This window comes from Geospiza fortis, unplaced genomic scaffold (assembly GCF_000277835.1).
Source record: "Geospiza fortis unplaced genomic scaffold, GeoFor_1.0 scaffold188, whole genome shotgun sequence".
In the NCBI taxonomy this organism is placed as follows: domain Eukaryota; kingdom Metazoa; phylum Chordata; class Aves; order Passeriformes; family Thraupidae; genus Geospiza; species Geospiza fortis.
In genome coordinates this window covers 3,437,744-3,458,180 of record NW_005054337.1, presented here as the reverse complement: position 1 = coordinate 3,458,180, position 20,437 = coordinate 3,437,744, and the positions used below count along the sequence as shown (strand labels likewise).

General features: G+C 45.0%; 2 protein-coding genes across 2 annotated transcripts; one reads left to right on the top strand and one right to left on the bottom strand.

Annotated features, from left to right (window-relative positions):
- Nucleotides 1-4,596: 4,596 nt before the first annotated feature.
- Nucleotides 4,597-14,191, top strand: EPB42 (erythrocyte membrane protein band 4.2). The gene is made up of 13 exons (XM_005422213.3): nucleotides 4,597-4,675; nucleotides 6,151-6,336; nucleotides 7,011-7,241; nucleotides 7,820-7,938; nucleotides 8,868-8,990; nucleotides 9,359-9,533; nucleotides 9,737-9,875; nucleotides 10,252-10,355; nucleotides 10,651-10,893; nucleotides 11,724-12,038; nucleotides 12,502-12,662; nucleotides 12,905-13,038; nucleotides 13,937-14,191. The coding sequence occupies exons 1-13, from the start codon at nucleotides 4,666-4,668 to the stop codon at nucleotides 14,085-14,087; spliced, it is 2,091 nt and encodes a 696-aa protein (XP_005422270.1). The 5' UTR covers nucleotides 4,597-4,665; the 3' UTR covers nucleotides 14,088-14,191.
- On the bottom strand, nucleotides 13,175-20,059 carry CCNDBP1 (cyclin D1 binding protein 1). The gene is made up of 10 exons (XM_031058072.1): nucleotides 20,000-20,059; nucleotides 19,748-19,867; nucleotides 19,065-19,146; nucleotides 18,516-18,612; nucleotides 18,171-18,244; nucleotides 17,796-17,872; nucleotides 16,918-17,171; nucleotides 16,472-16,532; nucleotides 15,421-15,467; nucleotides 13,175-15,084 (listed from the first exon to the last, which is right to left on the bottom strand). The coding sequence occupies exons 1-10, from the start codon at nucleotides 20,057-20,059 to the stop codon at nucleotides 14,976-14,978; spliced, it is 981 nt and encodes a 326-aa protein (XP_030913932.1). The 3' UTR covers nucleotides 13,175-14,975.
- Nucleotides 20,060-20,437: the final 378 nt, after the last annotated feature.

The following is a 20,437-nucleotide window of genomic DNA, read 5'->3' as shown; positions in this document are numbered from 1 at the left end:
TATAACCTGCACAAGAGTTCAGATTTGCCTGTTTATGAGGCTGGTGCAGTGTTCATGCATTCTTGTGACTGGAAGCACAGAAATGCAGATTACTCAGCCAAAATAAAGTGATGTAATATGAACGGAAACTAATAAAAAGGTACCAGGGACTACACTGTAAAGACAGTGTCACCTTTCTCATTCTCTAGCCTGTTTTATGGGGCTCCACACATTCAATTACTAGTGAGAATCATTATATAATTAAACTTGAAGGAGAGGATCAAGTGTGATGGTTTCCAGCATTAGAGCCTGTAGCAATAATAGCAGCTGGATTTCCAAGGAACATCATTTAAAATCACTGGTTTTATAAGCTTCATGGAATGCAATTTAATTATCACAGAATAATAAAATGGTTTGAGTTGGAAGGAGTCTTAGAGCTCATCTTGTTTCAGCTGCCTGCCATGGGCAGGGACACCTTCCACTATTCCAGGCTGCTCAGAGCCCCATCCAGCCTGGCCTTGGACACTTCCAGGGATCCAGGGGCAGCCACAGCTTCTCTGGGCACCCTCTGCAGGACCTCATCACCCTCTCAGAGAAGAATTTCTTCCCAATATCCAATCTAAACTTACCCTCCTCCAGCTTAAGGCCAGTCCCTCGTGTCCAATCTCCCTATGCCCTTGTGAAAAGTCCCTCTCCAGCCTCCTTGTGAGCCCCTTTTAGGCACTGGAAGGAACTATAAGGTGTCCCTGAAACCTTCACTTCTCCAGGCTTACATCCATTAAATATGTTTTATCCAGTACTAGCCAAAGTAATATGCAAGTAGCTGACATAATTAAATTCTAGAATTAAATTTATCATTTAATGTTATTGCTAGAAGGAAAATACAGCAATAAGATATGGCAGTGATACAACAGAACTCTCTTCTTATGACTGGAAAAATGAGAAAATAGAAAAGTAGAAAAAGAAGGACATCAGGAAGGTGTACAAAATTTCACAATTAACAGTCACTCTTCCTCATCCCACAAAGCTACTTAAAGCAGATCATCATTCATTAGGGAGGCATTGTGCCACCCATATCTAAATCCCTAATGTGTCCATTCACTCCTTGCAAAGTTAACAAGCCAATCTAGCAAAGCTCTGAATGCTCCTAAGAGACAATTTGACTTTTTGCTCCTGACAGTCAGAACTGCCCAGCAATGCAGGACCAGCCTCCCCCAGAATGTCCCATGCACACAAACTGACCCTGTGACGCAGATTAAACTGAGAACTCATTTAAATATTTCTTTGATTTAAAGCCAGCAAAACCTTCAAAACATGCAAAGTCCTATTTTATTACATCAATTACAATATTTTGCCACCCACACATATACTTAACAGTGGATGTGGAAGCTTGGTAAAACTAGTCAGCCCAGAGAGACTGGAATGAAGGTTGAAAAGGACACACACACATACACACAGGAATTCAGATTTCTCCAGGCAAAGGAGAGGGGAATAGGTAGCTTTGCACCTATCAATTAAGTCTTGCAGGATCTTGGAGAGTCAGGGTAGACAATCCTCCACTAGCCTCAGAAAAAGGCCTTGAGGTAGTGATGGTATTTCAGAAAATCTGATTAAATCTTACAAGAATGCAGACTGACATTACATTTTACACACAGTACAGCCAAAACATTCAAATTCCTTCAGTATTCCTTCTTAAACACAATCCAGGCAATTATTTCAGACAGTGTTTGTCACAGGAGCTTGCAATGACCTCATCCTAATTAACTACCTGTAAAGGAAGGCTGCAGTTCAAAGGGAAGCCAGGCTGTAGAGCCTGAGCCAAGTTCCAGGCTTTGCAACACTCGCTGGGTTTTCACAGTGTCAGCATTTTCATCTGCCCTCAGCAACCACACCCAGCTCAGTTTGAGTGTGAAAATGCAGATCTGGCCAGTGCCATGCAGGAGAAACACATTCTTCCTGCATGAGACATGAGACAACTGTTCAATTATACTAATGATTATTACAGAGAAAAAACATGTAAGGGCCCGAGGAAGGATTCAAACTGCTTTTGTCAAACCTGCAATCTTTACACAGCCCTTGGTCAGAAGTCAGTGGGAGTCGGGGGAGTGCAATGGCTAATTGTCAGTATTTTTCTTTATAAATATGCAGTTTAAACAAGAGCATGCCCAAGAGGCTGACCCAGCCATCCCTCATTCCAGTCTGACCACTCCAAAAAAAATCCAATGAGCACTCACTGATATGACACGTTCATAACCATGAATTGGTCTTGAAGCACACTGAAATCAGTCTCCAGGGTAGTGAATGTTTGTCCCCATCATTCTGTTCTTCTAAGTTCCTAGATTCAGATTAAAAAAAAAACATAAATCAACCAGAAATAGCTGAAGTTGCTGGTTTCAAATCACATTGTTCTGCCACCAAAGCTCACTGCTTTACCTCTTGGTCTATCCCTCTTCTGTACTGAATGTGAAGGGCACTGATCACTGTAAAAGATAAAACCAAAGGCACAGTGTAAGTGTTTCTGGTTGGTTTAAAGAATCCCCCTCAAGAAATTCCCCTCAAAATAAAAATTCCTATCTAATTCATGGGTATTCCACATCAAAGCTGGAAATGTAGACACAATAAAAGGGTGTATATAATTTTTGATCACTATATTCAGAGAGAGATCCAGTTACAAAAGATGCTCACTCAGGAAACAGTTTAAGCTTCTATTTTTGAAGGTAATAAAGTTTTTATGGATTTGTGTTTGGACCTGTAAAACAAATATTCCTACACACCATGAGATAATAAATATCCAGGCAGGATGGACACTTTCAAGGATTTATGGATTACTTTTTCTTGGGATTTCTAGGAGCATATCAGGGATGTAGTGGATAGAGAAATGACAAAACCAATTAAGTTTAACAAAGGCAAGTGCTGGATTCTGCACCTGGGAGGGGCAGCCCTAGATGGAGGGACAGCCTGGGGACAGGGGCTCATTCTCACCAGATGGAATGCCAGTACCAACACTTCAGTACTACGTGCAGAAGTCTCTTTTGGGTGTTAACCTTCTCCACGGTCTTTTTTAGCCCATTTTAGTGTCAAGAAAGACACGAAGGGATAATAAGTAGGTCTGCTTTCAGAGTTGAAGTGCAGGAAATCCTATGCAGGAAATGCTACTTGCAGTTGCCAATTTGACCAAGAGATGGTACTGTGTGTATGCACAGTCGTTACAAGGCAGTGATGATGGAATAAATACCTCCCTGTATCTAAACCACTCTGATTTAGAGGCTCAAAACTCATACATTTACTGCAAAGGTGCATTTAAGAACATTGATCGTTCAAAGAAAGTCAGAAGTTTGAGCACAGTTGGTTTACAATTTACAATGTAAGAAACAAGTTCAAGACATATACAAAGATCACATATAATTGACATTGAGCAATGTATGCTCAATAAATACAGAATTTTCTGGAAGATTTTCCCAATATTCTTCTTAGTGTTCCAAACTTCTGCAAATCTGGTGACCTCCAAGCTTTGTAATAGAGCAGTCAAAGCTCACACAAGGCAGGAGCATGCCCTTGTCACAAAGAAGGGAACAATATCCTGGGGTGTTCCAGGTAAAGAATGGCCAGCAGGTCAAGGGAGCTGATTCCTGCCTTAGGCAGCACTGCTGAGGCCACACCTGCAGTGCTGTGCCCAGGGCTGGGCTCGTCACCACAAGAGGTGAGCAGCAGCTCTTGGTGACCCTGCTTGAGCAGGAGCTGGGACAAGATGACCTCTGAGGTCCCTTCCAACCTCTTCCACTCTGCAGCTATTCTGTGGAAGTGAATCTATACAAAAAACCTAAAACTCAAGAGAGTTTGTTTCTAGCTTAAATAACACAGATAAGCAAACAATTGTAAAGTTTAATAAAGAAATACTAAGAAAACCACCAAACTCACTGGACTATATTATGTAATCAACTTCCTAAATTATTTTTGAGTTCGTTGGAGATGATAGGTTTGTGCAAAACTATTGATGACTCACTCCAGAGTGAAAGCTGTTCATTTCTGATGTATTTCTTGTCTTTTGACCAAGTGATATCAATCCAGTGATGTTCCTTTTATATTACACAACTTTAGGAACGTATTTAGTCCAAGTCTCCAGCTCAATATTTTTAAATAATCTCCATTAAGCTACACAAATTCAGTTGTTTCTTTTAACACATTTTCTCATTTTTAGAGCAGTTTCACTTTTCTGAATTGGGCACAAGGGCAATGGATGTACTGACTATATTTTTGAGCTCCTTGAAGGGTTTAGGATCTAAGTAGCTTGGGGTCAATGTTGGAGAGCAGCTGTCCTACAATGACATTGGAAGTGCATCTGTGCATTGTTCAGAGCCACATTAAGACTTGCATTTCCTACTCTGGGCTCCTCAGTGCACAGCTCCTTGAAGGAATTGTCACTGTCTGTCTCTAAATGCTTCCCCTCCTGCTGTGGAACTTCACCTCATCTGTAGCCTGTCTCCAGTGTGGTCTGAGAGATAAAAGAGTCCTCAACATCTGCACACCAGATAAGCTGGAAAGGTGGCAACACCACGTCCCACCCTGTACAAGGAAATCAAGCTAACAACTTTGCAAGAGGACAGTTTTTGAGACAGCTGGAGGAAAGAGCCACTGCCCACCAGAGCAAGCAGAAGCTGAATATTTTCATGGTACTCAGAACCAGCCATGGGCCAAGGTAAGCAAAATCATTTTTGTTAGTTCCAAGAATTTGCCAGCTGTGTGTCAGGAAGAGACAACTGTTCTTGCTCCAAGACAAGAGTTCATGAGGCTTGGGGAAGAGCTGAGCTTGCAGGGCAGGAGCCAAGGGCTCTAAAGGCTGAGGGAGCTCAGTCTGCATGGCAAACTGCACAAAAGGCTCAGCAACCAAAAGCTGGTATTAGTGCCTGGGTGAAGTCTGAGAAGCAGCAAGAAGCAGCCAAGGCAGACAGGTGAGGGCTTGGAAGCAAAGGTAAGTGAATCCTCAGCACAGGGAATGAGGGGGTGGGAGGAATAAAGGAGACAACACAACTGAAACAGAGATTTGACCAAGTGTTTGAGCCCCTGGAGCAGGGAAACAAGGCTCCAGGCAACCTTGAAGAAAGTGACAGTAAGATCCATGAAAAGTCATATGATGGAGAGGGAGCCAGACTCCACATCACTCATTATTCTACAAGACAGAACAGACATCTTCATCACAGAGAAGAAAACAGATGAGGTCAGAGCTGGCTCCATAAGGCCTGAACTGGTGCAGGGCTCTGAACTGGGACAGCCATGAGGGGATTTGAAAGCCAGACCAGAATGTTTCACTGAAATCACATGGAAAAAATTATATGGGGAAAAGAGAAACAAAGTACACAATCCAGTAAGAGTCCCCAACAAACACAGCAGGGACAACCACAATGGGAGAAGGTATCAATGCAGAGGACAAGACAGGACAAGACATCAGGAGAGAGCAGAGCAGTGAAATCTGCAAAGAGAGCAGTTATGGCTTCAGCACAGGAGCAATCAATTTAGATAGCAGAGAAATGCTCTATGGATTTTAATTTTTTAGCTGCAACAGAGGGAGGAGCATGGGTCAGCAAGGGGAGATTGGTGACAGCAAGTGCCACATAAGGGGCAGCAGTTACAACCCACAGGGCCAAGGATCTTAGTGCTGGGCTACAAGCCAAAGAGGTAAATAAGGTCAGGATGATCCCAAGGCTGAGATAAAACAGGGAGTAACTGGGTGCTTGAAATTGTGACAATTTTTTTCTGTCTTCTGGTGCTGGACAGAAGCACATATGGTGTATATAAAGCCTGTGTAGGAGACAGGAGGAGAAGGAGGAGGATCATTCCTGTCTCCTGCATCTCTGGGTATGGCATTGTCAATTGATGTGGTACAAAGTAGGAAAAGCAGTGTTTGATCCAGCTGTGCATGTGAACCAGCAGTGAAGTTTGCACTTAATGATGTCAGGTATAAGCAAAGGCAGCTCAACAGTCACTCAACACCAGACCAACCAAGCTCAGAGTGAAGTCCCTACCATTACTGGATAGAAAGTCTCAAAAGCATGGGGAGAATGGGTGTTTCTCCACTCAGACAATCAGCTGTTTGTGTGCCCCAGAATGTGGCTCAGGGCCCGACTGCAGCCAGCTCACAGCCCCAAACTCATTCTCTATCTTCTCACACTACAGGTCTGAGCATCCAAAAATGTGATTTCATGATCCCAGAGAATAACAAAAGCCACCATACAGAAGAGATCAGCACTAAAAGGCTCGTAGTGAGGAGAGGACAGCCATTCACCATCACTGTGAGCTTCTCAGCTCCAATACACAACTACCTGAAGCAGATAAAGAGGACCTTCCTCATCGTACAAACAGGTAATGCCGTTACAAACCTACCAGAGCTCTGCTCCTCCACCCACCTGAAGAACAGAGCTGGGGCCAAAAGCCATCTCCAGAGCTGGGCAGGGGTGCCAAATTTAGATGTGAGGCCAGTGAACTGCCTGTGTAAGGCAAAGTAGAGTCTCCTGCAGGATCATAACCACATCCCTTCCAGAAGAGACACTGCACACAATAACCAACACAGCTCCCCTACTCCATGATTGCAAAATGTTCATGGGATCTCTTCTCACTTTTGGGGTTAGTAATGCTCAAACCAAGCTGGCCTGTCACAGGTTTTTCTGTTAGAGCATTTTCTATGAGATCACTGAGAAGGGCAGCAGCTTTCAGCCCCAGCTTGTTTTACCATATTGTGAGCACTGGGCTGTGACTTCTGTTACACAACACTAAATTCCACAGGAACAGCAGGGCTGCACCATTCTGGCCATTCCTGGTTTCTACAAATCTATGGAAAGCACATCTCACTTTCAAGCAGGGAGGCCTGAGTGCATTCCTGCCCTCAGCAATGTTCAGTGGGCATTGAGCTGCTAAAGGGTCATGGCCCTCTCACAAGGAGAGCTATGGCTCCAGAGAGAGACAAGGTCCCTGCAGTCGGCACAGGTGAGGAATAAACAATGTTTGGAATAAACTCAACCAGATTTCTCTGTCTGCAGGACCACATTCTTCCAAAGCAGATGAAATCCAGGCTGAATTTCCCATCTCCAGCCTGGGAGACCAGAAGCAGTGGAGTGCAGCAGTGGAGGAACAGGACCCAAACTTCTGGACTCTGTGTGTGAACACACCTGCCAATGCCCCCATTGGCCAGTACACTCTGTTTTTACGTGCCTCCAAATCCCCTCAGCTCCTGGGCAGCTTCACCCTCCTCTTTAATCCCTGGTGCAGAGGTAGGTGGTCAGAAACACAAAGGCAGGCTGGGATCAGCCACGTCACAAAAAACACTTTGGAGCCTCCATGGAGGGAGGCTGGGGCTGACTCACCCAGTGCTCCTTCCACTCCTGCCCTGCTCCCCACAGCACCTCAGGAGAGAGGTAGGGGCTCATAAAGCCCAAAGTTTCCTGCCTCAGCACTTCTGCCTCTTCCCTGGAGTACTGCACTGCAAGAGCCCTGTCCTTCTGCTAAGGGAAAAATGTTTGATTAAGTGTTTCCTATAATAGAGATTTTAGGACGAGTCAAGATTGTAATTGGTCTGGTTAAGGCCACTGTATCTTTCTTAGTATTAGAACTTATCAGCCAGGAGAGCCAGCCAGTGCAACAGCCTGGGTCCAGAGGAACTTTTTGGACAAGGCAATGGAGATGACAATGAAATTCTTCTTTCCTGTCTGATATTTACACTCTGAGGTATTTTTCAGGGCAGAATGCCAGGGACTGCCAAAGCACAGTGGAATCTGCTGATGCCGGAGAGATGCAAGTGCATCTGAGACCAGCAATGCTTTCTTCCTGATGCTTTTTTCCTCTAATCTAGATGATGAGGTGTTCTTGGCTAATGAGGCACAGCGGCAGGAGTACATCTTAAACCAAGATGGCATCATCTACCAGGGGACTGAAAATGCAATCCTAGCCCAACCCTGGGACTTCAGTCAGGTAAGCAAGAGGTCCAATATGTCTGTGCTCTCTTCCAACCACCAGCAGAGGAAAGGTGCATAAATCTGGTGTGTACAGGATGCTCTGATGAAAGAATTCTACTCATCTCCATGTTCTCTGCACCCACTACCTCCTGTGCAGGAGAACAGGGACCTGTGTATGAAGCCCTATAACCCAGCACATGTAATTTTAGCTTCCTTCTCAGGCTGTCCTCTATAAAGGAATGCATTGTTCTGTATCTGAGCTTTGTGTGCCTTCCTTCCATCAACAGGTATAAAAGCATTTAACAGAGCTCAATAATACTGTCTCTGTATAACAGGTAAAGTGAGGACAAGAAGATCTTTCTGTTTGTCTAAGGCCATCTGACACAGCCAGTGATTATTTCACTTTTGTGCCAGCAGATCATAAAATATCTCTGTGCCAGCCTAGAGAGTGCTCCAGAGAAGTGTTGTCTCCTTATCACAAAAGTTTCATACCTGCTTGGTGTTTCTCACAAGCAGCTCCTCAGAGCACTGACTCTTTCCTCTTCACAAAGCAGCCACCCCACTTTTCTTCTCATTGTTTACACCTATGGCCTGTTAAAGTCAGGCCTGCTCCTAATCTTTGATAATTGGCCCAACTGCAATTCCTTAGGGGTAAGATTACTTTCTACACTATCTTTATTTTCTCATATTCTATCCCCCTACAGAAAAGCATCAATTTCCTTCAATCAGGGAACACAGTATCATGGTGATGCATTTCCCACCTTCAATAAAGCTGGAGGTCTGTCCTCAGCTCCTTCTGCAGATCTCTGCCCTCCTCCACAGCCCACTTACCTAAAACCATCAGCAGAAAGGGAGAAACAGTCTGCACAGTCCCAAACCCTCGTAGGGACTCAAAAGAACAAAAGTTCATGGAGAATATCCTGAAGTGATGTCTTCTTGTTTCAGTTTGAGGAGGATATGGTTGACATCTGCTTCATCCTGCTGGCTCTGGGGGAGGACTTCCAAAGAGAAAAGGATCCTGCCCAGCGCAAAAGCCCCGTCCACGTCTGCAGAGCAGCTGCTGCCATGGTAAGGAGGGCACAGAGCAGCCCTGACCCGAGCAGGGGGCACCTTCTCACCCCCAGGTCAGGCCAAACCACTGACCAAAGAGGAAGCCGTTCCAAACAACACCTCCTGCCCATCTCCAGCCTGTCCTGATACTGCCTCAGCAGACACGTAGTGCTGCAGGAGGTTCTTAGTAGTGCGAGTGCACTTACTGAATAAATCTCAGAGGAGACTGCTGCCCCTGTTCTGCTCAGCCATGACCTTCATGCTTGGCACAAAAAAAAGTCCTCTTGGTTTCACCTCCTTTGGGAGAAGCTTCCACAAACAGGATCAGGGGGACCTACCAAAGAGTGGCAATTCCTTAATACATCTTTCTACCTCCTTCTCTGCAGCTGAACTGCAGTGAGTTTAGAAGCCTGACAGAATATGAGCCTGGGCAACACCATAATGGGACACCCCCTTCCAAGTGGCTGAGAAGCAGCCCCATCCTCCAGCAGTGGATTGCATCCAAATTCCAGCCCGTGCACTCTGGGAGGTGCTGGGTGTTTGCTGCAGTCCTGTGCTCAGGTACAGGGTGCTGGGTGTTTGCTGCAGTCCTGTGCTCATGTGAAATTTTATTTCCTGAGGGAGGGATGCCTCTTGCAAAGTCCAAACAGCAATCCTGGTGCCATTCCTAAGAGGCCTAGCACCAGAAGAGGCTCTGCACCCATCAGCAGAGGCACCCTTAGGGCAGGGTGCACAACTGATTCACAGCTCTCTCTTCTGCACAGTTCTGAGGTGCCTGGGAATTCCCACCAGGGTGGTCACTGGCTTTACCTGGGCTCACAACACCAAGAGCAGCCTGAGTGTGGATGAGTACTACGATGAGGATGGGACACTGCTGACACAGGACAAGAGTGCTCGTGTCTGGTAAGAACCCATGGCAGGGCCCAAGCAAGAATTTGAGACAATACTTGAATGTGGGAAATGAAACCCAGGGGAAAGGAAAGAGATAAAACAGCTGCAAGGAGGTGACAGGAGACGGCTCAGCTGAGATCCTCTCTACAAGACTTGTTCTTGATAAACTGCTGCAACCCAAACTCAAGAGTGCCCTGTTTCTAGAGCCCACAAAGGAAGAATGATAGCCCAGTCCAGCTGCAGAAACTCCACTTGTTTCTCCACACACAACTCTGCTCTTCTCAAGATGAACTGAACTCCTTCAAGGGAGCATTAACCAGCTGTGGTTTGGCAAAAGCTTCACTGGGCTCAGTCCCTGGATGTAAGCTCATGCTGTTGCCTCTTGCAGGACCTTCCACGTCTGGAATGAATGCTGGATGGCTCGTTCAGACTTGCTACCAGAGTACAGTGGGTGGCAGGCACTGGATGCCACCTGCCAGGAAAAAAGCAAGGGTAAGATATCAGAGATGAGTTTGAGCAAGAGCAGGGGGGAAGTGAAGCAGGGGCAAATAAAGCTGTTCAATATTCCTCCTTTCCCTTCTTCCAGGGGAAAGGTGCAAAAAGACAGGAACTCATTCACCCCGATGACTTTAGGCACAAAGCTATCACTTATCTGTTTGGTTTGTGCAGCTCATGTAGCTCTATCACTGCCTCCTAAACTAGATATTTCACCAGTATAAGTCTAAACTAGGGATGGGTTTAGTTGGGAAAGCATCTGAATCTTAACTGGACCACATTTTCTCTTCAGGTCTATCCTTCTGTGGGCCAGCTCCTGTTCATGCCATCAAGGAAGGGGACACACAAGTTGATTATGATGTCTGCTACTTCTTTGCTGCCATCAATGCCAAGTGTCATGTGTGGATACACAAAGCAGATGACACCCTCAAGCCAGCTTTTGGTGGCACAAAATACACTGGTAACAACATCAGCACCAAGAGCGTGGGCAGTGAGCGCTGTGAGGACATCACACAGAACTACAAATATCCTGAAGGTATGGGCAGGCACAGGGCTGAGCACATTCCCTGTCACTATCACAAATCAGGAGTAAAAGACCAGAGCAGAGCCAAACCAGAGCACCAGGGTCATCCACTTCTCACTACTTCTCCTTCTTCAGTGGCACTAGAACACCTGATTCTCTCTGTCTACAGAGCCAAAGCAGAGGTCATCACCCAAACTTCACCCTGCTTAACGGCATTAAGGTCTGTGGAAGACCAGGTGTTTGTTCACCAAGCACTTCATGTCTGGAATACCTTTTCTGATTTCTGTCATCTCTACACTCTGTACATCCACCTCCCATTACCTCTGTAATATTTATATGGATAGATGTATTTCAGACTCCAGCTTTCTGAAAAGGGCTGTTGTGCTCTCAGATACTGCCTGAATCTCTCCCTCAACAAGCAGCTCCCCTTCAGAATCTGAGTGCTGTTTCCCTGGCTCAACCATAACACCCCATCTTAACCTGTGGCTTGTTGGCTGCAGGAGACAACTGCAACTTCTCTACACATGAGAGCATGGAACTGTGCCTTAGCTACAGCAACAAAAAAGCAGCTGCCTCCTCTACTCTGAGAGATGCTAGCACCAAAGTGTTTTAAAAACTGTGACAACTATCCCCAAGTAGAATCTGTCAGGCACATGCAATGAATATCCTGACAGCTGAAGCTATCAAACTGATCCAACCAGAAGCACAAAAGGATATCTCTCTATGCTCTTAGGAACAGTTATCTACAGTGCTACCAGGAGAAATCAATGCCATTCTCCTGCTGCTTCTCACTAGTAAACAGGAAAGAGAACCAAAGTATATGCTTCCTTTTTTTGTGGCAGGTTCTCTCCAGGAAAAAAAAGTACTTGACAAAGCCTACAGAAATATGAAGGAACTTGAGACAGCCAGCAGCAGCAGCACACAGTTTATCTTCATTCCTACTGCTCTGGAAGAGCCAGTCAACCTTTTCATCCACTTCCAGTCAAGTTCTTTGCAACTGGGACAAGATATGACACTTTCCATTGAAGTGTTTAACCACAGTGATAGAGAAAAGGCTACTCATCTGGTAGTTGGGATCCAGGCTCTGCATTATAATGGTGTGCCCATTGCCCAACTTTGGAAGGAAGAGTTTCATTTTAACCTCCACAGCAATTCAGGTAAGGACTCTCCTGGGTGCATGGCTAGAAAAATCCTCTAGTGCTCTCATTTCAGAAAAGTTCCCCTAGCCCTAGGTTTACAAAAGGTGGCTGAATAGTTGATTCTAGGTGATTTCCCAGAGAGATTGTGAAGTCTCCCTAAGTGGAGATATTCCAGAACTGACTGGACACAATCCTGTGCCCTGGGATGCCTCTGCTTGGGCAGAAAGGCTGGACCAGATAATTCACTATTGTCCATTCCAACCTCACCCATTCTGTGAAATAAAACACTTTGGCAGCTTCACCTTAGACGTTTCCAATCTGCAAATCCACTTGAACATTAAACATTTAAATGCTTAAACATTTAAATGCTGCAGCTTTTAGTACAATGCTGGGCACTGAACACTCCTAGGTGTCATGCAGGGAAAGACCAGACTGCACCAGACTCAGATTCATCACCTGTTACTTCACCCCTCTGTTCCAGTCAATAACTTGAAGGTCTCTGTGCCTTACACATGGTTTGGAAAAGAGCTGGGAGAGAACCACCTGCTCAGGCTGACTGCTGTGCTCAGAGACGAGGACTCCTCCTTCATGTACCTGGCACAGGAAGAAATCAGCATTTGTGATTCCCTTCTCACCATTGAGGTAAGATTGGGCTGTCATTCTGCCTCTGCAGTGGGGAGAAAACACCTTTTGTAGTCATAAGCAGCAAAACAATTCTGCTGGGTTCAGGGGCTCTCTGAGAAAGCAGAGCAGAAGAAATTAAGCTGGACTTTGCCTCTTCTGGCAAACGGCACCTCAGGCACCAAAAAATCACACATCTCCCTTTAATCATAGAAGAATAGATTTTCTTCTCTCAGTTTCAGTTCATTTGCTTCTTTCAACAGTTCCCAGAAAACATGGTCCAGTATGAGCCAAGCACAGCAAAGATCAGCCTCCAGAACCCCCTCATGGAGCCCCTGGAGCAGTGCGTGGTAGCAGTCACAGGGCGAGGGCTCATTTACAGACAAAGGAATTACAGGTAAAGTGCAAAGTCCTGATCCAAGAACAGCAAATGGAAAAAGAGACACAATACAAGCAAGAGAAACCCTTGCACAGGAAAGGCTGTCCCCAGAAATAACCAGGTAACAACATGGTAGGAAAATATCACTATAGCATGAAAGGCCCAAGCATCCCATCCTTTATTTACAGATAATACAGATGATTTTCAGACTGAAAAGGAGAAAAGCCAACTAAGAGAACTTGCAACAGATGTGTAACACTCAAGTTGAAGCCAATATGGCATCTATGAAAGCTTCAACATCAAAGGCATAGACAGCAAAAGGAAAACCTCCTGCCAACAAAAAGGATAACCAAGGAAATGCTACAAGACTTAAGTCAGAAACACACATGAAATAAGACAAAATTAGAGGTCACTGAAACGAGCTATGAAATTTAGAAACTATTTGCTCTTGAGAGATCAATTACTTTCTAGTGAGCAACTTAAACATCCCTAAGTGGAGTGAAACTGTATTGTTTATGACATCTTTCCATCCATTACCCACTGTAAACAATAAAGACAGTGGTGTTTTCCCCTTCTCTACTGAAGAACCAGGCAAATGTGACTTAGCCAAGAGCCACCAAAGGGGCATGCTCCCCTTCACATGACAAACACCCCACATTTGTCCCAAGAAGCTGCATTAGGACAGCCCCCTTAGATGTCTCCATGGAGGATTTCTCTGTCCTATCTCCCTCCCAAACTACTGTTAGATAACAATTTCACTGTGGTAGTTCAAGTAACTGCCAGCTTTCTTCTATTTCTTTTTATTCCTTTCCTTCTTTTTGGCGCCACATTCCTTTCTAGCTAATGCATATCCCAGACACAGGAAACTAAAAACACAAAGAGGGCGATTGCTGTATAATCCCTTCTCTCCTTTCAGGCTGGGCTCTGTGCAAGCTAAAAGCACTCAAGAGCTGGAAATCCCATTCACCCCTACCCGAGCAGGGCCCAGAAGACTCACTGCATGTCTTACCTGCCTCCAGCTCCACAACCTGAAGAGCTACAGAACAACCAACATTGCAGCTGCCTGAGGCCAGCTCAGAACAGGTCCTTACCAAAGAGCGGCTGTGATCTGTGCCCTGATCATGGGCAAGCACAGATGTTAACAGTTTAATAAAAGTTATATTTAAAACCATGTCTGATTTCGATTATGTGCACAAATTCAACTCTCTCCCATCTGCCACCATGTTTACTCTGCAGTTTTAGAAGCTGAGCCTCACTGTGACAAAGATGGGCTGAATGCTGAAGCACACATTGCAGTTCTCACCACACCTGTGCTGAGCCCACCAGTGCTTACGTCTTCTGCCCTACCTGTGACAAAGTAAAGGGTATCCTGGAACTTTAAAGTGATGATAGATGTAGGATGTCTCTAGGGATACATATATATATATATAGGGGGATATCTCCCCCTGTAGATCCTTGACATTGGTAAGGTAGTAAACAATATTTTCTGCTGCTTTCTCAGAAAATAAGAGAAAGCTTGTTCACTGGTCTCTAAGACAGTGAACGGGAAATATACAGGAAATAGCAGCAGTGCAGCACATTTTATAATTATTCACTGGGCTGCTTGCAAAAGAAGCAAGACCCTTTCATTCTGTATGTATTCTTTGTCCTCTGAAGACAGATAAAGCAACTAATGTAAATCTAGCAGTATTTTATTTTTCTCTGAACCCCACAGTAGCTTTAATGTCCAAAGAATGGGACATGTTCAGAAGCAGCACTGCATCATCCCAAAAATCCAAGCAAAATGACACCTTTGCCATGGCAAAGGGCAACTTCCTGGAGAGGTTCTTCCAAGTAGCAGTGAAGTTCTCTCCTCCATTGTTCTCATCATTTTCCAAACAGCCAAACAACAGCAAAGTTCACTGGAAATGCAGATGCCAGAGCCAGTGGCAGCAACACACGTAGGCACAGAAGAGTTAAAGCTGACCCTGTGTGAAGTTCTTGACTTTGTTCATGTTGTGATCTACTGCACCAGTTAGAAACTGCACCCAGCCTTCCTCTGATGGTGGACATACATGGCTTGTCCTGCAAAAGGGGAGGAAATTCATTAGGGAAGCCTCCTGGTGTGTTATGCATCCAGACAACACGGGGGTACTGTGAAGCTCTGAATAACCACAGCAGTAGAACAGTGCTGTTCTAGCCCCAGGGGGCTTTGAGCAAGAACCCACACTCATGTCTGCAGTCCCAAACCAAAACAAGGAACCACTATCATCCCTAGCACCTTTTTCTCACTCCCATCCCTTTGTGACCAGATAACATCATCATTGCTCTGAAATGCCAGCATCTACTGTCTAGAAATGAGTCATCTTTGACATGAGGCACAAAGGTATCAACCTTCACAGCACTGTAGCTCATACTCACTTTGCAATCTCTAAGACTTTCGTTAATACTGAGGCCAATTTAGCAGCCTAGAGAGAAACAAAAGGGAAATAAGGTGAGCCAAATGAGAGGAAATGGAGGGTCTGAACAGTACTGGAAAATAAAGAGGACTATAGGGATGCACAAAAGCCAAGAATGAATAAAACTGCCATGGATCCTGCTGCAGAATGAAGTTATCCATCACTGCCATGCTGGAAGTGCCTCCCAACCTACTCCTGGCTGTGATAGTTAAAAATAACCTGTTTTTTAAAGCATACATTAAAATGCCTTTTTTTAAAAAAGATAAGCCTATTAGAAATTAGTAATTGATATTAAAGTACAAAGTTGCAAGTGATTGATTTTAATGCAATTTGATATTAAGTAATTCTTTTTTACTCCAAAAAAATCAAGCCACTGGCCAAAATCGTGAAAACAGGATGAAGAATAAAAGAAATTCCAGATACCAGCAGATCTGTACTTGATTTATGATGCAAGGGATGTTTCAAAGTTCAGTCAGGTTGCCAGAGTGTTGCCCAGTCAAGTTTTCAGTGCTGCCAAAGATGCAGACTCCACTGCTTCTCCAAGCAGCTTGTTTCAGTGCTTAAATACACTCACTGTAAGAGTTTTTCATTCCATAGATAGCCTTATTTGAGCAAGACTGCACTACCCAAGAAAAGAAGTACATCTGCAGTACCTAGGCAGCCTTAGACATCACTTTCCTGAGGTTCTATCACTGAAAATCTCTATGGATTATAGTTCAGAACTGAAGTTTTAAATGGCCATACTTTTCCCTGAAGAGGTACAGCTGCAGAACGTGTGTCCCCCTGAAGGGAGTTAAGTGTGCAAGAAGAAAGGGCACTCTTCATCCTTAAGAAATTATTACTGAGGCAGTCACTAGCACCCATCTCTCCCTGAAGTCACCTAACTCCTCCAATCTGATTTCTTCCCATTCCCTACAGCCAGAGCACTGTCCCATGCGCAGATGCTCAGGCACTGAGCTATCAATACAGTGCAGATGCTCAGGCACTGAGCTATCAGGACTGCAGGTACTCACATTAAGTCGCACAGCCAACGGGTTCACAGGTGGGTACATGCTCAGGGCCAGCTCATCAACACTGGAACAGAAAAGAGGGGAGCAAGGAAGGAATGTTCTGATAGCACAACTCATACACCCTGGTCAAAGCCTGCCCCAATCCTGAATGCAAGTCAGGAACAACAGTGAGATGTCAGCTGTACCTATGGGATGTTTCCCACTGCCTTCTCAGTCACCTGCGTGTCCCTGTCACTGTGGAGTGAGATGTGGTCACAGCTCCATCCCCTATGCTTCTCTCCTGACCTACACAACCCTCAAGAGCTTAACAGCCTTCCCACCACATCTGTGTCCATCACCTGCTCACAGCTCCAGTATCATAAAGGTTGTTCCTAACTCCTCACTCAAGACCTCAAAGAAAGACCAGGACTGCTCAGAGGGAAAAGCAGCAAGGGGAGAAGCCTGCTTACCTTGGGCTGATCTCATTAGCAATGTCTGCCAGGTCATCCAGCTGTGCAATGTGCTCTGGAGAATCAGCTTTGCCATGGGCCTTCACAGCAGCCAAGACCTTCTTCAGGCAAGCTTTAGAAGCCTTCATCAGTCCCATGCAGGAGCTGAGCAGCCGCCTGTCAGCCTCTGACCAGTACGTGTCCCTGTTGCCCCGAAAGCCCAGCTCTTCATCTTCCATGATGTCCCCATAGGGATCCTGCCCTTCCACCAGTGCCTGAGAACAAAGAGGCACTGAAGATCCAGAGCCTAACATCAATTCCAGTAACACCCAGGAGCAAAGGGAAAGCATAATCTAGACATCATATAAATAATTAATGGAGAAATCACAGTTTGTTAACGCTAAAATGACTGGATTAAGAAAAACCATCACTCTAACACTGCAAACAGCAAGAACCTGGTGAATTCTTACATGATCCTAAATTGCCTCCCCCATTCCCAATTCAGGACATGGCTTTACAAAAATCTTATACAAAGTAAACCCAGTTTGAGAATAAAAACTCATTAAAATCCATGCATAAAACAATAATCTATGTCATGTTGGAGCAAATTTATATTAAAGCCTGGATGTAAAATAATTCCTGTGTTCCATCACTGAACCACCCTAGAGGGTGGCTGGGCACTGGAACTGGCTCCCCAGAGAAGTGGTCACAGCCCCAAACCTGCCAGAGCTCAAGGAGCATTTGAACAACTCTCAGGCACATGGTGGAATTGTTTGGGTTGTCCTGTGCAGGACCAGGAGCTGGACTTGATGATCCTTGTGTATCCCTTCCAATTCAGCATATTCTGAGTCTATGAATCCACCATTGCAGGTCCCTCTAAGGCTTAGGGGCTTCCTTACATGTTCCATCTCCTCCACAGCATCCTTGACCACACCTAGAGATGCAGCCAGAGCCGACACAACAGCTGCCTGGTTATCTGCAAAAGCAAAAGGATGAAAATTGTGGCACTCTGTGTTTCAAATCAGTTTGCAACAACCTCCACCTAGGCTTGCAATCACTTGCAAGGATCAAACTTCCTGCAGAGCTCAGAGCTGCACTGTTGTCAGACAAAGAATCTGACCTGATTTCCAAGCTTATACATTTCAAAACCAGTCGAGTTTTTGAGTTATTCTCCATTCAGCTTTTATTGTACCAGCTGGAATGCCCTTGCAAAAGCTATTGATATTCCAAGACAATACATCCTGGAGCTGTTGCTCTGCATTTACAACACTCACCTCGTGGCAGGTTAGACACTTGCTCACAAGCCTCCCACACCCCTCCAGTTGATATCAGCTGTTCCTGAGACAAGCTGAAACAAAACAAAACAAAACAAAACCCTCAAGGTCAGAGTCAATAACAGCACTGTGCTAGACTGTGGTTTGTTTCATTTTCTGCAACAAAGATGATAAATATCAGCAAAAGTTCTGCTGCGAAGATGTCACCAACTAGCTTGTCACTAGGATGCCAAGTCTGTGTAGAGCCCTTACTGCCTCCTAACAAGTATACTTGTAACTTTTTCTTGCCTTTTTTCCCAAAAATTATCACAAAAATCACAGAACTGTGCAATTGAAAATTACAACCTCTCCACTGGGGCATTGAGAATTGTGTCTGTGAGCTGGATCATCCCTTCCACTACTTCAGTGGTAGCATCTCGAACCATCTTCCGAAGGGTAGTACCTGGGTGAGACAGAGAAAGAACAAGAAAGTTGGCAAAATGTCAGCACTGACGGACAGCAAGTGCTGAAGATGAACACACAGACTGCTCTGTTTGTGTGGATACACTGTATAAATGAAGTTACAAGTATTTTGAAGAAAGGAAAATGCTTCCCAGTTCCAAAGGAACTCTGGACAAGGATTTCAACACTTCATACATTTCAATGCTCAATCAACTACATAACCTCCTACATCATCACTCTCCCACAGATGGAAAACTACAGCATCAGACAGACAATAACCTCACTCATAACCACGTTCAAAGTCTATAGAACAGCTGATAATGGGATACCATGCTAATAAAAACTTGCTGATACCAGACCTCATTAGGCTCTGAAACACTGGGTTTCTCTATATAGTGGTGGCAAAAGAACCCCCATCCTATGCAGGGGTGACTGTCTTGCTCACTAGCTCACCTTGGCCCTTGGGTAGCCAGTAGTACACTGTGGCAACTGCAAGAATGGCATTTTGGACATCCTCACTCAGCTTCCGGCAGTTCTGAAAACGGAGAGGCAAAAGGATCATCCAGGAGTAACACACAGCTGCAGCACATGTAGGAATCCTCACAGGCAATCACTGGCTTTCAGACTGCTCTGAGAAAAGGGAAGAATAGCAATGGCCAGCGTGCTTGAGAAACGAATATAGCACAAGAAGAAGGCACCATAAGCCAGCTGTATGCATCTTAGCCTGCCTCATGATTTAGTAACAAAACACTCCCTGGTGTGGTGGTCATGCATCAGAAAAGTAACTTAGATCATTATTCTGAACTGAAGGTCTTTTTTTTTTTCCTCTCCTCTGAACACCTGTATGATCAAATTCTCTCAACTCATAGCAAAAATATAGCATATTCTTTGTTAAACCTAAGGTCTGTATTCTCCAATACTCTGTCTCTATCAGCAATGAGCTATAGCTGTGAAAGAATATAAGAACATTTTTATTTAGTATATTTCCCTACCTTAGAGAAATTTCTTCTATGGGCAGTTCTGGGATTATATTAATACACTGTACAGTACACAGCCCATTTAGTCAAATGAACCAAGAAATACCTGAAGCTTGCACACACACTGCAATTTCATAGTCTGTCAAGGCTTTCCCTCACCTCTGCAGAAGGTAGTGGAGGCCTTGAGAATGCCAGACTCAGCTTTGTAGCTTCCTGTGATGTTACTTGGAATGTCTGACCTAAAAAAAAATCCAACAGGAGCAAAAGAAGAGACAGTAACTCAGGTAAAAGATAAAATAACAGAGCAGCAGCTCTGATTCTACTGCTTGTTTACCATTTCACCCAAGCCATACAAACATATAAACCAAACCCCAGTGGAAAGAAAAACTCTCTGCTGCATTTGTGCCATGCATTGCTTGTGTCCTGGGTCTGCTTTTTCTCACTTGGCTGGTAGTGAACCCCAGTCTGCATCCTGGTTCATGACCTGTTCACCAGGATGTGCCAGGAGGCTTTAACAGAGACCTTTATAAACTTTGTGTGAACGGTTCAATATCGGCCTTTGCTTTGCCACACCTTGGAGTGTCTGGTGACCAGAGTTAGGGTGGTCAGACACTGGAACAGGCTGGCCTGGGCGGTGGTGGGGTCACTAACCCTGGGAATGTTCAGGAGGCTGGATCTGGCACTGACGTGGTTTATGGTTTACAGTTGGGTAAACAGTTAGCGGCTGGACTTGATGATCTTAAAGATCTCTCTCTTCCGTGACTCCGTGAGTGGAGAGCACACCCCACATCTGGAGACCCGCGGGGAGGGCAGCCCTGTCCCGGACCGGCCCCCCGCGCACCCGGCCCC

Excerpts from the sequence above, each read along its gene's own strand:
- EPB42 (XM_005422213.3), top strand. Across the intron at positions 7,939-8,867 it reads AACCCTGGGACTTCAGTCAG|TTTGAGGAGGATATGGTTGA; the intron begins GTAAGCAAGAGG and ends TTCTTGTTTCAG. Across the intron at positions 12,039-12,501 it reads TAACCTCCACAGCAATTCAG|TCAATAACTTGAAGGTCTCT; the intron begins GTAAGGACTCTC and ends CCTCTGTTCCAG.
- CCNDBP1 (XM_031058072.1), bottom strand. The coding sequence starts at position 20,059 with ATGCAGACTGGGGTTCACTACCAGCCAAGTGAGAAAAAGCAGACCCAG. Across the intron at positions 19,147-19,747 it reads CTCCACTACCTTCTGCAGAG|AACTGCCGGAAGCTGAGTGA; the intron begins GTGAGGGAAAGC and ends CTCCGTTTTCAG. Across the intron at positions 15,468-16,471 it reads CGTTGGCTGTGCGACTTAAT|GCTGCTAAATTGGCCTCAGT; the intron begins GTGAGTACCTGC and ends GTTTCTCTCTAG.